Below are 16,979 nucleotides of genomic sequence, written 5' to 3' on the forward strand. Positions count from 1 at the left end.
TTAAAGCAATCAAATTTGAAACATTGTTTAAAATAATTGTTTCTCTACATTGTTGTATACCTGTAAAATTTAAAAGAACAAAATGCTTTATTTAAAAACTGTTAGTTGCATAGTAAATTTATTTGTATAAAAAGAAGTTGAAACAAAAAACATACTTTTTGATGTAAAATAGTTAAAACTGTGAACTTAGCATTTTTTAAATAGTCCATGACGTTTTTAGACAGGAAAAAAATTAACCATACATCTAAAAATTCGAATTTAGAAGAAACAAACAAGCAAAATTAAATACTCACCAATGTTTTTGTTCCACACAAAGTCAGTAGCTGTTTTGTTGTGTGGTATGATTCATAGTTCAAGTCAAATGTACTTAGCTGATGCTCATCCTAATGGTCTGAAAGAAGGATAATATCCGAGTTGCCTGGAAATATTAGATAACCTCCATCCTCAGAGTCTTAGTCGTCTACAACTAAATTACTGAAATGGTTTTTAGATAGCGGTATAATGCAATCTTCAAAGCTTTCATCACTATCACTGTCCCTTGAATTATACTCACAATCACTGTAGAACATTTCATTTACTTCAGAATCACACAAGTTTTCACGTTTCCTCATTACACATATGTAAACAAACAGTCAGAGAACACAGTGTAGAAAAGATGAGCTATCAGCTGATCAGTAGCAAAACAGACACAAAATATTAATTACACAGGTTAGCCACAGTATGAAAACAAAATGATTTATTTGCTTGTGGCATCTAAACACTTAGTAAGAGACATACCAACAATATGTAGCGGAAATACGATGAAATACGTGAACGGAATGTCAAATACCAACCATGTAATCAGCATGTGTGTCTACATCAATGGGTTATTGTAATTCAGTATGAATTTCTTTGAACAATAGTAACATATCATTTGAACTTGGAAAAAATTAAAGAATCTTGGTATTTAGAAAACCAACTGGTAAACAACCTAATACTTTATGTGAACTTTTAAAAAAATCTGCTTATGTTTAAAAAATGTTTTTGCTCACACATCTCTACCGAATCAATAGTAGGCGTACTAATTGAAAATGTAACACATTGTTCCCTGTTTTCGTTTGCAGAAATAAATATACGCATTTCAGAGTTTGAGTGATAGGAATCTGAAATCTTTTGGGGTCTATTTGTTTCCCATGGGGTTGACTCACCAGATCTAATTTATTTCAAGTGAATATGCCTATATTTCATTAGTTCTTATGTATATGTCAATATAACCCAATAAATTGTAATAAACTGATGTTTTTCAAGAAAGAACCTCATACCATTGTTGTAGAAAGATAAGTAATGCAAAATAAAATTTTTATTTTTAAAACAAAGTAAAAATATATTTTTGTTCAGGTTTTTTACTTACTTTATTTCTGAGTCAAAACTGTAAGGAAGTACCCATCCAAAGTAATAGTCATGTTCTAAATACATACATAATCATGACCATGACTTAGGAAACATGCAATTTGAAAATAAAAATATATATTTTACTACATATAAAACATATTTATTTCAGTAAAATACCCACATTTTAGCTTTTGAGAGTATGTAGTACTAATTACATTGGTAAACTGTAGAAGTGGTTTGGTCTGTATGCTTTTTTAGAACAAAGTAGGTTACTTGAAACATCCTACATAAATTGTATGAGTTCTTTTCACTTCAAAACTGAATATTATATCAGTACGTTAGTAAAAAACTAAAAATAAACAAGTTTTTACTTTATTAATGGCTTACTGAACTGCAAATATAGTTAAAAATTAACAAAAATAGAATTTACTGTCCTGGACCTATTTACAAAACACACATCCCCACAGTTATGCTTAGGCTTCGGCCTACTCTTTGTAGTTTTTTGGTATGATACTTGTCAAACAGGAGTTGGGATGAAGTCTAGGTTTGTGTGGGCCTAGGCCTAACCCTACCTGGTGCTGAAGGTTGTTGTTCAGCCTCGCCATCTGAATCAAGATCATTTACTACACTTTCGTCCTCAGAAATAGCAAAATCAGGATCAATATCATTGTCACTATCAAAATCAAACAGTGCATCCTCTATGTCTTCATCATACAAAACATTTGTATTACCTCGGTTCATTGGCGCTATTTCAGTTAAAAATGAAAACTCACTTTACATGTTTATTTATTGATAACTAAATAATTATAGTAAATCTGTATCTACTAAACAAAAGACTTCAAAACAAATGTTTAACAAACAGCAGCAGACGCTACAAGTCGTTGGTTGGCTGAAAATAAACACTAAGCACGTTTCAACTACGCATCATAATAATACTGAAAGTGAAAGGTAATAATATCAATGTTAAATTTTAACTAATATTATTTGAGACCTTTCAAAATTTCAGCTTCCAATGGAGATCCTACATTGCCTGACTCACTTCACTTTATCAGCAATAACCCTAACTCATATGAGTTGGCTCTAAGTGCAGTTGTAGAAATAATACAGGTAAGCGTTCACTTAATTAATTTATTCTTACTAGTGTTACTTATTTATGATGGTACAAAAAATGATATAAAATCAGTTTTAAGATGACACTCTTCAAACCCACCTTGAAGCCTAATAGCCTTGTGTTTTGGCAGCTATTCAATGAATTAGTTGGTTTTAATTAATGAACTGGTGTAGAGTCTTGTATTCAAAGTGACAGCTAAATTGTCAATGATGAAATTACAAACTCAATAGATAGAATAGAATGTGCGGTTATTACTGTATCTCATGTAAGAAAGATTTTTTAACCTAAGACAGAGTTTGATGTAGTCCTGGTTATTGGATTATGATAGGTAACAGCTGGTTTATTGGATTTGGCTGTCATAGTTAATTAACATCTTTTTTTGTTCATCCTGATCCAAAACTGTTCTAAAGTTTGTACCTGATCTGATCCATTCTTATCCATGTTGATCCTAATTTGCATCAGTTTCGCTACCAATAAATAAATGCAGTGCAATCAATGTAACAGATCTCGTAACCTAAATAAGATATCTCTGTAATGATATAAAATTGTGCAAATTAGGCATTATGGTGTAAGACTACAATGATTGGATGTATTTCAAAGTAAATATTGCGTATAACAATTAAATAACTGCTCTTGTATTATCAAATTGTAAATTCATATTAATAATTTTTATGTAAATTTGGCTTGAATTAGTATTCTTCAACAACCTTCAAAATTTCATTTCTGAATATGAGCAGAAATTTTGCTTTTGTGTTGTCCAAGCAGAACAAACTAACATCTGTTGAGTTCTGTTATAAAACTGCTTTCGCAGTAAATGAACAGATTTTAACCAATGTAGCTCCACTGCTTTAGCTATCATTAGAAGTGGATAAGGTAGGAGATTTTTTATTCCAGCAATGGTGGTTCTCAGTATTTTACTCGATGAAAAGATGGTTAATCTAGCGACAAGAGACAATCTGTGTATTGTTAGAAAAAAAATTACGCCTTAGTTACTGAAAACAAATCATTACAAGAAGAGATCAGAGATATAAGAGGACAATAAAACACTATAACGAGTAAGCTGCTGGGTCTTGAGAGTAGATAAAGAAAAAACAATTTAATGTTCAAGGTACTGGAAGTGAATAACAAAACTACAGACTACAGACATGTCGTGAAGCAGTTCTGTTCTAAAATGTTTGGCACTGACAACAAGTTACGCCCGCGCTTCACAAAAACCAAATTGTTATCACATCGTTCATGTACAGAACGATCATGATATGAAATATATCATGTCCCATGTAAAGTGTATGAAAGGTGTGTCTTATGTAATAGACAGGGACTACCCTCAAGAAGTATGATACAAAAGAGCGTGGCTCTTGAGGTTAAAACATGAGGTGGAGCGAGTCACGGAGAGAAAAAAATGCCTCTATGTCACAATCATCTCTAATTGAGAGCATCAAATTTACTTAAGGTGATGGGACGCTGAGATCCGGACACTTGGATGGCTGTAAAAGACTAAATGAGGAAACAGGATGTGACTTTACTCAATTCCTGACAAAGCTCGGAAGCGAGGGTGATACTAATAGGGGAATTAATAGGAACTGACAATGCATTAATGAATACAGAGTTTCAAACGATCAGTTTGAAATGGATTAGTTGTATAAATGTTTGGTCAATGGTGATAAAGAGGGTGATTTTACTTCTGTAGGCCTGATGTTCTCCTCTGTAATTGATTTAGCCACTTTTTCAATTAATTTAGTCCGTGACTTTAAAGTTATTAGCCACATTGGTTTAGATCATTTGCTGAGAGTTAAGTTTTAGGGTAGATACTCTGATCGACATGGTCAGAGTAGGGGGTGCGAAGCTCTCTCTGCTACCAAAATTCAGATGGATGGACAACTACAATAATGGTTACAGACAGAAAGGTAATCAGTTGATTGATACAGGCCCAGTATATGACAACATTCAAGAGAACGTAGATAGCGTTTTTACCTGCTTTACCAATTCTGCCCATTTACAATCAAGGCCAGGAAGTAATTTATCCCATCTAAAATGGAATCAGCTGTGGCTTGATTTTAAGTAGATCAAGCGTAAAGAAAGTAAAGAAATTCAAAAGTAAAGAAAAAAATTTTCCATCCTTTAATTTATTTAGGAAATCAAATTCGCTTCATGTTAGAAATAGTTACTTATAAGAGTTAGAGCGCTTCTTCGTAGTAGAAGAATTAAAGGTTGTTTGTGAAGAAAGAAATATGTCCTATATTAATAGCTTAGTAAATAATTTAAATCAGCATTAGTTACAAAACAATGTTGGATGGAAATGAATAGATGTAGAGTGAAAAATTAAAATAACGTGGGAAATATTCCATTGATTGAATGGGTCAGCCTTTTTAAATTCACCTGTGACTTGTCTCACTGTGTAATATTTGTTGCCTTGTTGTAGCCATGAGTCTCTTGATAAGGATTTTTCAAAGCAAGAATTAGTATTTGTATTGAGCAAGGTCAGGGCAAACAAAGCACCTAAGTATGGTAGAGTTTTGTAAGAATGTGCCTGAAAGTTTTTATATTAATTAATAGAATGCTTCTAATTTTTAATTGTATTTTTTAAAAAGTGCATAATTCCTGCTAGCTTTAAAAAATCTATAATATTTTTTCTTCATACAAAGGGTGATGTTAATGATGTTACAAACTAATAGGAGGTTGTCCTTTATTGATTGTATTGCGGATGATGCCCTTTTAGAGGATACAGATTCCACAAAGTTTCTGGGGATGTTCCTTGACAGAGGACTGACCTGGAATGATCATGTTGATAGCATCTGTGCTAGAGTTACCACAGGCATATTTGCACTACGGCACCTAGCAAAGTTCTGTACCCTAGAGGTTCTAAAAACGGCCTATTACAGCCTAATCCATCCACATCTTGTGTATGGATTAAGACTCTGGGGAGGATGTGCCAAAAACAAAATGGAGCGGGTTTTCAGGCTCCAAAAAAAAAGCAGTCAGGATAATTTTAAAACTGAATTATAGAGAGTCGTGCAGGGCATCTTTCGGGGAGCTGGGATTGATGACATTGCCCTGCCTTTACGTTTTTGAGGTGATCGTGTACTGCAGATCGAGATGTGCCTTGATAAGTGGCAGGGACGTTCACCAATATGAAACTAGAGGCAGGGACAACTTGCGAACTCATCAACGCAGACTGACATTATCGCAACACCTCCCTCAGCAGGTGGGTGTCAGACTAATCAACAAGCTCCCTGAGGATATAAAAAACTCCAACAACCTCAATCAATTCAAGACTCGTCTCAGACGCCTGTTGGTGTCTAAAGCGTTTTACTCGGTTGATGAATTCATGACGAGCCGTTGGGATGATTGAAGATCATGGATCCGAAGTCTGTGTGATTGTGTTGTGAGAATGCTGAGATGTAAGTATGACTGTGAGTGTAGTTAGGATATATTTTATGATGCATTTGATTATTGCAATACAATGTTATATATTGTCAAACACGCAATAAAGAAATTATGAATTATGTATTGCAAAAATATATACCAATTTGATGAATAATAGAGTGTATGAATGGGCAAGCAAGAAAAATGTTATTACAGAATTTCAGTCAGGATTCAGAAAAATATATTCTACTGTAAACAATATTTTCAATCTGTCTTGCATTGTTAATAACAATACAGGAAAGCTATTATAGTGTTTTCAACACTGTTGATAAGTCTTCATTAATATTTAACCCTTTGAATAGTATGAGTTTTACTGGGAAAGTAGTAGCAACATAATTGTAGGTAATTTATGTAATATGCCCAAATGAGTAAAGATGTACCAGTACGTATATTTAAATTTAATGACATTTATGACATTAACAATAATGTTGTTGATGAGGACAGTTACTGTATGGGAATGAGAGATTGTTATTTGAGAAGTGTTGTTGTGGTACGTGCCCAGTATCCAGTAGCACAGTGTGATGCTCAGCACTGGCATGGACGCTGTGCCGTGCTCTTGGATCCAGCGGTTATTAACTGCTAGTACAATATCATGGTCTGTTTCTTGTTTGGCGCGAAATATCCGCTGCAATATTAGTGGGAAGTATGCACGGTGTCATGCGCAGTACTCACCCGTATGTTTGTTGATTGTCACTGTTCAGCCATTATTGTTATACATTTATAATATTTTTATTGCAGTCTCACTATTTACTGCTTGACTATGAGTTTCAGTAAACTGAATAATATACGTTCTGATTAAATACGTGAACTTTTGTATGACGTCAGTTAGGGTAATCAGCTTGCTGAAATTAATTAATTGCAATCTGATGATGATGTTTTTGATGAGGCTGAGGACTACGCATATGGTACTGTTATTTGTGATGTATTTAACATTGACAGTGAACCAAGTGAAAATGAGCAGAACACAAACAATGACAATACACAAACAGAAAAATGTGGTTTGAACCTTATACATTCGATTTGATAAAAGTAAAGCCATTTATACTACTGGGTTTGAAGCTGAAGAAATTTATTTATTTCATAATTTGTTAGACTATGCTCTAGATTTACATATAGCGGAATGAATAAATAAATATTCATGCTCAACAGCAAACAACTGATTGTTCTGTCTGCATTTTTAAGGGTAAAGCATTGGGTAAAAACCAATCTTGATGAACTTTATTACTTTTTTGCAACTTTGTTCCTCATATCTCATTGCAAAAAATTCTTATAAGTTGTACTGGTCCACTGACCCATTGTTGGAAACTTCTATTTTTTTGTACAGTTCTCAGTCAAGGCAGAATTTTACTCCTATTGAGAATGTTATATTTCGATGACAATTCACTTGAAAATGGAGGTGACAAACTCTATAAAATCCTTGTTGTCATTGAAACTCTCAGAAGAAAGTTTTCATGCAGTTATGCTCCAGATCAAAACGTAGTGATAGATTAAAGCACAATGCTGTGGAAGAAACTTGCTTGGCTTCAAAGAGTACATTTCTTCTAAGTGTAAACGCTTTGGAATCAAAATCTTTATCTTACGTGAAAATGATACCAGCATTGTGATGCATATCCTAGTCTTTACAGAGAAGAAGACCAACTACAACTCAGAATATCATGAATCACAAACTTCAGCAAAAGTGATTCAGACTCTTATGCAGCGTGCTATCTGTAAAATAATAATGTACTGTTTGTTGACAATTGGTATTCAAGTCCTGTGTTGTTTGAATGGTTACATGAACATGATGGTGTCTGTGGTACAGTTAGAAGTAACCGCAAAGGTCTACCGTGCTTCTCTAAAGAAATGGACAAAGGCCAGTACGTAGACTGGAAAGTTGCTTGTGCTGAGGTGGTGTGACCGGAGAAATTTAACCATGATTTCTTCTGTACGTAAGACTGAAATGATAGAAATAACAAAAAGAGGAGAGACAAAGCTAAAACAAAACATAGTATTTGATTACTGCAAAGACATGGGTGCAGTAGATTGCACTGATATGATATCATTCAATGGTTCCACACGAAAAACTACTAAGTGGTACAGAAAATTATTTTTCCAAACAAAGTTTAGTATACAAATAACTTGGTGTAATAGTACACCTTGTAAGTTCAGTGTCATTATGTGACAACTAAAACATAACTTTTCTTCTAGACTAAGTATTATCTTTTTTTAGGATTACCATGCAACAAAGCAGTTTCCTGTGCTGGGTTTTGGAGCTAGATTGCCTCCTAATGGTATGATATCTCATGAGTTTTACGTCAATCTACATCCAACTGATCCATATTGTTATGGTGCTCAAGGTAATTTTTACGTAATAAATAAATAATTTTATTGTGCTCTTATTAAAATTGCATGATAATAACAAAAATCATCATTTTAGAGTCAGAATGTGACAGCAATAATTATTTTCTTGGAATGTGCACAATTTAACAAAAGTTTGAAAATATATTTTGCATAGTATTTATGGTATATTTACAGTAAATAAAGCCAATAATTTAATTCTTTCATAGTAAGAAAGTTGCAAAATAATTACAAATAAATACAATCTTGGACATATTTTAACAAGACCTCAAAGAATTGAACTGAAATTCTTTTTTCACCTCCGTGTAGTCAGTGCATTCTTCTTTACCGTACTTTCAGCATTTTGCAAAATGTGGATATCAAGACTCAAGAGGAATAAGAACATTTCATATATTTTAACACAATTATTGGTGGTATGATTGAAAAGTCATAAGCCTATAAGTTATAATTGCAGTTGTATTTTTGTGCTATGCAATATATTGTTAAATTAATTAACCCTTCCCACGAATGTATTTATGCGTGCATATTACAGGAAATCACAGACAGTAAAGATACTCCCACTAGCATATGTGACAAATCTCCCTGTTACAGTTTTTGTCCTCTATGGTGAACTGTAGTTCGTAAAACCAGTTATAAAATGTATTAAAATGATAACTGAACGTTAGACAACAGATGTGCTATATTCATAATTCTCAGTTACTTGTTATCAATAGGAAACTGGTTGTCATATTGGCAACCGAGTGATGTTTTTCACTGTGCGCTAGCATGTTTGATGGCTTTTTCCATGTGGAGAGGATGACAGTGCTTGTTCTTGAGACTCTGTTCCTATGTTTAATTGTGTGCTATTACTTCTGAAAATTGTTTATTTTTGACTGCAGGATAAATTTAAATTGGATTTAAATTTTTGTTTTTTATTATGAATGTTTTTTTTCTATTTTCAGTGAATTGAAAAATTTGTATTTTATTTTCTAAACATCTATTTATTTGGAAAAAATATCTTTTAAGTCTTAAAAAAATCATTTTTAATTGTTTTACATCCCATAACAATTTCATAAGTCTGATTTCAAATAAAACTTTAAACAGATTAACATTAACTATTTATAGGGTAGTTGTATGATAGAGGTAAATATATAACTTTATATCCAACGCTCTGAGTGTTAACATTATGGTTCAGTAAAAAATATAAACAACAATGCAATAAAAGTAACATTAATTAAGAACAACAATAAAATATAATATATAAACATAAATTTGTACTATGTTAACCCTCCGAGCGTCCATCATATTTCCCTAAACGTCCACCTGTTTTTGTAACTTTTGCAGTCTTTTTTGCACAATTCATAAAATATCTTAAAAATGTTTTAAATACAGTGTATTATACATCATCTTTCTTGGAAAGAATCACAGAATATGCTTATATAAGAAAAATAATCTTTAAAAAAACTTTCTTTTTGCAACAGCCTGTAAAAGGGGAAAAAATATTTTAGAAAATGTTTTTTTTTATATAAAAGTATCCACATGTTATTGTTATATTACCTCTACAACAATTTCATAATAGGTAAATTATAACAAATTTAGTCGTGAACACATAAATATACAGGGTTATGGGGTTCTGTAAATATATTCATAATGTTATATCATAATACATTCACAACGACACACTGAACAATCGCGCGAGCCGCGTCCAGCCCGAAATAACAGCTGGTATATACGTACACTAGCATCTGGTATAGACCAAGAAGTAGGCAAAGACCACTAAATGTAAAGAACAATTCACAGGCTTTCGGTATATGTAATTTATAACAATATTACGCGAATAATAGCGCAGGTCGAATTAATTTGATCGGCAAGTGCCCGCCGTCTTAAAATAAGACGGCGACGTTTAGCGAAAGGTGCCGTCGACTTAAAACAAGTCGGCCGACGCTCGGAGGGTTAACAAATATAAAAAATTAAAACATTCAATGTTATAATATATAAAATAGGATATCACAACATTGTAATTGTAAGTTAAAATTAGAATTTCCAAATAGTGTGTGCAAAATATTTTATTGTATTGTGTGTTAGGTGTAACTGGTCTTGGTAGAGATACCGGACCAGTTAAATGAATATAAATGAACAACAATTAAATATTTTTAACAAATCTAACACTTGATATTACACTCTAAAATATATACTCAAAGTATTATTACTGTGCACATGTCACCTACTAAAATAACTGAAGATCATTTAATAACTTTCCTTAAAGGCACACTCTAAACTTATTCAAGGGCTGTGTATTTGTTGGCAGCTTATGTCCATATATACCAGCAACTCCAGTTATCCAGAAATAAGGTGAAATAGAACCAGGGACTTCAAGTGTCTGAGCTTTTTATGCTTTTAGTTTGTATCGGTAGAAGTTAAAATGTTAACACTATTTGTTACTGTTATTAGAACTAAATCTCTACAATATGTGATTCAGTAATTGTTGTGGTCTGTGTAGGAGTGGTGGAAGCTTATAAGAACTGTATCCGTCAAGTCCAGCTTTATGGCCCAACCAATTTCAGCCCGGTGATCAACCATGTGGCCCGGTTTGCTGCCACGTACACGGATGGTTCCCAGTACTTCATACTACTCATTATCACAGATGGTGTCATCACGGACATGGAGCACACCAAGAGTGTGAGTTACTGAGTCATGCAGTGACCCAAACGCATCATTTCATATATCACGGGGTGGAGTGGGGCAATTAGGTCTTGTGTTAAATCACTATATAAAACGAGGTCTTCCTCAAAAAAGGGAGTAAAAACACATTTTTCATCTTTAGGCAATCACCGTGAATCACTCTGTATTTAAAATACTGTTGAAAATGTAGTTACATTCAATAAAATTACAAGATCTTTTTTTGCATAGTGATTTTACAAATTTACAAATTTTACAGATTTTACAAATCTATTAGCTCTTGTATTTCAAAAATCACAAAAACAGGTAGATTCATTAAACCACTCAGTAGACAATGATACCTTATTGAGTGCACAATAAATTTGACTTGAACTCTACATGCATCCGTTTAGGTACACAACGGCAGTTAAGATAGCATGTACCCGATACGGTAAACATTGTCAAGAATGTGTAAAAAAATTGTAATGGTGTTATAGTGGGATTATAGCACTCTTCTCATGTCTATTGTTCTTTATATATATATATATATATATATATATATATATATATATATATAAATATAAAACATATATATATATATATATATATATATATTTTATATCAAAACATTTGATATAAAGAGCGTTGCCTATATCAAAGTTTAGTTTATACCAATGCATTCTGAGACGTAGTGTGTTTAATCACATGTGATTTTGTCTGATATTATTAAAATAAACCTGATTATAACTGACAAAATGTTTTGTTTCTGATTAAATGAACTGTAGCAGTTGAGTTAGTAACATTAAAAGTAGATAGAAGTGCTAATGTTTTGTTCATTAACAGGCGATAGTGGCCGCATCAGCACTACCAATGAGCATTATCATTGTTGGTGTGGGCCAGGCGGACTTCTCAGCCATGGAGGAGCTTGATGCAGATACGGTTCCGCTGGTCAGTAGAGGCCGGAAGGCCGCCCGCGACATTGTGCAGTTCGTGGAGTTCAGTCGTTTCCTGGGTCCACATGGCCGAGGTCACGGAGCAGCTGCCAAGCTAGAACTGGCGAAGGAGGTCTTGGCAGAGATACCGGACCAGTTAGTGGGTTACATGAAGAGTCAAAACATCACACCACTTTCTGCCAGAGCTCCACCGCTCGAATAACACATAAGCGATGCAGCCCTCTTCTTTTACGGAGCTGCGTGAGACACTGGAATAGAATAAGTATATTGACCATTGTAAAAGTTCTGTTTTTTACTGTATTTTATAACTGTATTTAGTTTTGCATTGTAAATATTTCTCCAATGACAAAATATAACGAAGTATAGTTACTACTGAAAATCAAACTGATTAGTTAATGTAGACACATGTTTGATGAGCTAATTCAGTAATTTACTCAATGGAAATCTTGTTGATAAATTTTACACTTTTCAGTACAGGAAGAAAAAATAAATACATTATATGATATAACTTAAGAGTCAGAATAGTTCAGATCTGAACTTGCTGCTAAAATATGTTCAAGTGAGTATATAATGAAAACAATCATGAGAGACGAATCAAGAACGTTCTCATCTTTAAGGTTATCGTGAAGTGAGCCTTGTATTTCAAAAGTGATTTACAATGTAACTAAACTAATGTATTAACAGGTTTATTAAATTTTTTTTTAAATACATTATGTATTGGAGTCTAGTGTGAATTTTTTCCATTTTATAATGTTTAAATACTTCTCCGTTCTTCAATTAAAAAAATTAATTTTAATGTTAACACTTTATTGTTTACTGAATGTCTAAACTAATATTTTACTGTTCGTTTTTTTACATTGAATTAATTGTTATTTGTAAAGGGTCTATTAAGAACTATTAGGTAGTTTATGAAACACACATTAATGTTTGATGAAAGATGTTAAGTTGTCAACACTTATATAACTACTATGTTTTCCTTAGTTTTTCTCATACCTTCTTTTCAGCCATAATCTGCTTCATCAATAAACAAACCGATTTGTGCCAGAAGTTCCGATTTTAATTAAAAATAATTAATTAGAGGACTTATAAAATACAGAAAAGAATAATTCAAGTAATTTGTTCTTTATTAGTTTTAAGATTCACTGCCATTGTACTTTCTTGTAAAACATATTTGTGATTTGATATTTATTCTGATCTGATCTTGTGGAGTGTTTTGTACATCCCCCAAACAGTAAAACAATAGAGGGAGATACTCTATATATTATTTGTCTTTTGTCATGCATGTGTAGAAGTTCTGTTTTTTCTAAATTTATTTATTAATTGTTAAGTTGAACTGGAAACTCAGAGATCTAGGATCTGAATGTTTAGTTCATGAACAATTGGTGCTAAAGAACAGTCAATATGTTTTCTCTTCTTTTAAAAAAGTTGTGTAATGGTTAAATGTTAGCAGTTCCTTAGTAAAATTTAACTCTATTTCAATATGTATTTTAAACTAACATTAAGTCTCAATATGTTTTCCCTCTGTTATTGTGACCTTGAAATATCTATTGATAATACTAATTGTATACATGTTGTACTGATAACATTTCTTGTTTTTTGTCAGTTTAGAACTGTAATCACTGACATCTCTCAAAAACGAAATTGTAATATTTCGCAAGATATTATTGTAATGGCAAACTCTTGTAGTATAAACAAAAATACATCACACTAAGAAAATATTATATAAAAGTAGAGTATAATTTTTAATGAATAGAAGCACAAAATATGTAAAGTACTGCACAAAATAATATGCAATTTGTAATAAGCAATTGTTTTACATTACAGGATATTTACCTAGGTTACAAGTTAACTTTTAAGGATATAAAGTGGGCTATATGTACTTACTAATACTTTTAATTGTGCAGTCTTTGACACTTATCACACATTATATAGGATATCAGGCAGTTTTGACTAAGATCAAATGCTCCTAAAAACCATGTAAAATTATATTTAATATTTACTATTTATTTTTATAAACAAGGGGTATGAAACTCCTAGAGTGCTTTTTTAAGGCAAAAAATTAAGGCCTTTATAAAAAACTTGGTTTTTAGTACGTTTATTATGCACACAATCTGTGTGAATAATACCTCTACTGTGAAAAATAGTAAGCATTGGCACTTGGAGCATGGACTTAATTTTTATTTTGCTCATGAAAGATCTTTCTCAGTTGAAAAGATTAATGATAGTGCTATTTTTCACATTTGGCAAGCTACAATTTATCATAACTAATAATGTATTTAGAACATTTTACTCAACATTTTTTTATACTGTCTAAAAGGTTCAAGCACACTCCTGTTCTGGACATTTATTCAGTTGAGAGCTATCACCATCTTGCGACACACACTTTTCCTGTTGCCATATCTTCAGTTAAAATCTGATGAAATGTAAAATGATTCAAATTCAACTCACTAATCATAATTCTTAATGAATTGGAGATGTTGACCTCACCAGAGCCCTCACTCATTCCATGTTCTCATCAGTTTCAATGACTTCTCCTGTTACTTTGCCCTCCAACAATTCCGTACTCTACCTAAAACTGGACAAGTAATACTCCTCATAAACTCGTTTCAACTTTTGAAAGAGTAAAGTTAGCAGATTCATGAAACTTAACAAAATGTAACAGCTCATATTTTAAAACATCTTTTTATTTCGTTTATGAAACCTTTCACAATAGTACATCTAATAGTACCATAATAGTACCACACAATTAATGGTCTGTCTCAATTTTACCAGATGTGAGCAAAGTATTCAAAATACTTGGTTGAGAATGCCTCAATTTTTGAAAAAGCACAATCAGCTATCTGAAGACCTGTTTGGCTTAAGGAAGAGTAAGTTATGTTGATGATAGACGCAGTTGTAAGTCTAGTCTATATGTTTGTAGAGGGACTAGAACGTCTGGATCCCACATTGAGTGTGTTCCTAGACTTATCGAAAGCATTAGACTCAAATTGTCCAGATCTCAAACAAATTATCTGAACCAATTTACCTGAGTTATAGTGTCCCACAGGGCTCAATCCTCAGTCCAATTCTCTTCCTGATCTATGTCAATGATGTATAATCCATCACTTCTGCACGGAAGATGTGTGCAGTATGTTGAAGACATGATACTCTGTTTCACTAGAAAATCAAAATTGATTCTAGTAGAATTTTGTTGAGATCAACAACTGTGTTTAACATTTCAATAGCCTCAATCTCAAGACAAATTCTGCAAAATACAATTTTCTAAATTTTGCGTAGTGACAGGCATGACGAGCCAGTTGTTATGTCCGCAGACACCATGCTGAAAGAAGTCTACTGCTTAAAATTCCCGGGAATATATTTCGATCAATGGTTGACTTGGAATGATGACATCGACCACGTTTGCTCCAAATTGGCCTCAGGCATTTATGTTTTGAAGTCTCTAGCCAAGTACTAGTCAGGTTCTGATGATGGCTTAAGACTTGATTTACCCCTATCTAACTTACAGGGGCACGTGTTGTGGGGAGCTTGTGTAAACAATAAATTCATGACAGTGTTCAATCTGCAAAAAAAAGCGATCCGCATTACTGCTCAGTTGAATTTTTGAGAGTCGTGCAAGGAAGCCTTAAAAAAGTTTGCAAAATTGATGTTGCCCAGTCTCTACATCTTGAAAATAACTCCGTTTTATATGTTATGATGAATGGCCGAGACATAAATAAGTATGAAACTAGAGGCAGAAATAACTGCTGAACGTAGACACAGAACACTGGTAGTTCTGAATGTTTGCCTTTATATGTGGTTAACAAATTACCAGATTCAATCAAATACTCTCCAATGTCCATGGTGTTAAAAACTAGTTTGAAACGCTTTTTAGTGTCACATACATTTTATAATGTTGGCGAATTTTTGGCATATGATTGGGAGATCACCAATTAAAAAGACTGACTCTGTCGCTGTAAGTAGGAATAATTGGCAAATGAATGGATGTAAGTTTGCAGATTGTATGTTTGAATAAGATTTCTTGTGGTGTGTGTGAAAAAATTTTAGCGAGTAAAAAGTTGACTTTACCATGTGTTGTAAAATGTGACAGAAATAAAAATCTGGTTTGATTTAAATAGAAACTGAAAAATGGTTTTATGTACATTTTCTTATAAAAAGAACTCTACAGTATAAATTAAATATGGAACAACTCAATAATAACAATGTTTAAATCCATGAAGAGATAGACAAGTTGTAATCCTATCAAATTGTCTTATTCAGGAAAGTTTTAGTAGTAGAGTTTAGTCTCCTACACTGGCTGGGATGGTACTGAAGAGAGAGCAAGGCTCTCAATCTTCAACTGAGTACGCTGTAACACAGTGACAGCTGAAATCTGCTGTCTATCTGTGTCTGGAGAGTCTAAACGAGTTTTTATACAGTCACAAACTATATAAAATATGTTGAAAACCACCCTCCATACAGTGAGTGACATAAGTAATTTATGGATATCAATGCCACACTGTTGCACTGAAAGAGTTTACCTACAGAATTAACATTTTGTAAATATATCCTATTTCTTCAACTGTAATGTATTCTCCTCTCCAGCTTATCATATAAAAGAGCCTTTAAATGGTAGGTGTTTTAAATATAGTTCTAACAAATTTATTTTAAGTAATGAGAGAAGAAAATTGTTAATAAAAATCAACTGGTTTCATCACCTTCAAATTAGATTTAAATTTGCAGTCGAGCCTGTAATTAAAAACAATTCAAATGAATTCACTGTCTAAATACACTTTTGGTAATGTTTGCAAATTATTTTTTTAAATATGTGCTAAAACCTACAGTTCCTAATATTGTATAATCCAGCGTAGTCGTTACTAGTCAGGTTCTAATTGATAACACGTAGGAGATCACGCTCACTTTCTGAAAATAAGATGTGCAATAAACAATCTGTTTATGAAATTACTGTGTTATAAAAAGCAAATTACAACTACTGCTCAATCTGCCGTAAAATTTACACTATGCGGGAGGTTGCACTAGAGCGAATTTTTTTAATATTTACTTTTTTAAGTATAAACGTAAACAAATTGTTTAAACTTTAAAAGAAAATTTCTCTAATAAAAGAACAACATGCAAAATAGAACTTTAATGTTATTATAAGTGAGTGATTG

The 16,979-nt window shown here is 32.6% G+C and overlaps 1 protein-coding gene across 1 annotated transcript in view; it reads left to right on the forward strand.

Moving 5' to 3' along the window:
- The window catches only part of LOC124373670 (copine-8-like), a 34,533-nt gene extending 19,751 nt beyond the window's left edge, over positions 1 to 14,782 (forward strand). The window contains exons 9-12 of the mRNA XM_046832024.1: positions 2,378 to 2,478; positions 8,115 to 8,241; positions 10,722 to 10,900; positions 11,723 to 14,782. Of these exons, the coding sequence (XP_046687980.1) occupies positions 2,378 to 2,478; positions 8,115 to 8,241; positions 10,722 to 10,900; positions 11,723 to 12,034 (719 nt within the window). The 3' untranslated portion in view covers positions 12,035 to 14,782. The remainder of the gene's footprint in view (positions 1 to 2,377; positions 2,479 to 8,114; positions 8,242 to 10,721; positions 10,901 to 11,722) is intronic.
- The last annotated feature ends 2,197 nt before the right edge of the window (positions 14,783 to 16,979 follow it).

This window comes from Homalodisca vitripennis, chromosome 1 (assembly GCF_021130785.1).
Source record: "Homalodisca vitripennis isolate AUS2020 chromosome 1, UT_GWSS_2.1, whole genome shotgun sequence".
Lineage (NCBI taxonomy): Eukaryota > Metazoa > Arthropoda > Insecta > Hemiptera > Cicadellidae > Homalodisca > Homalodisca vitripennis.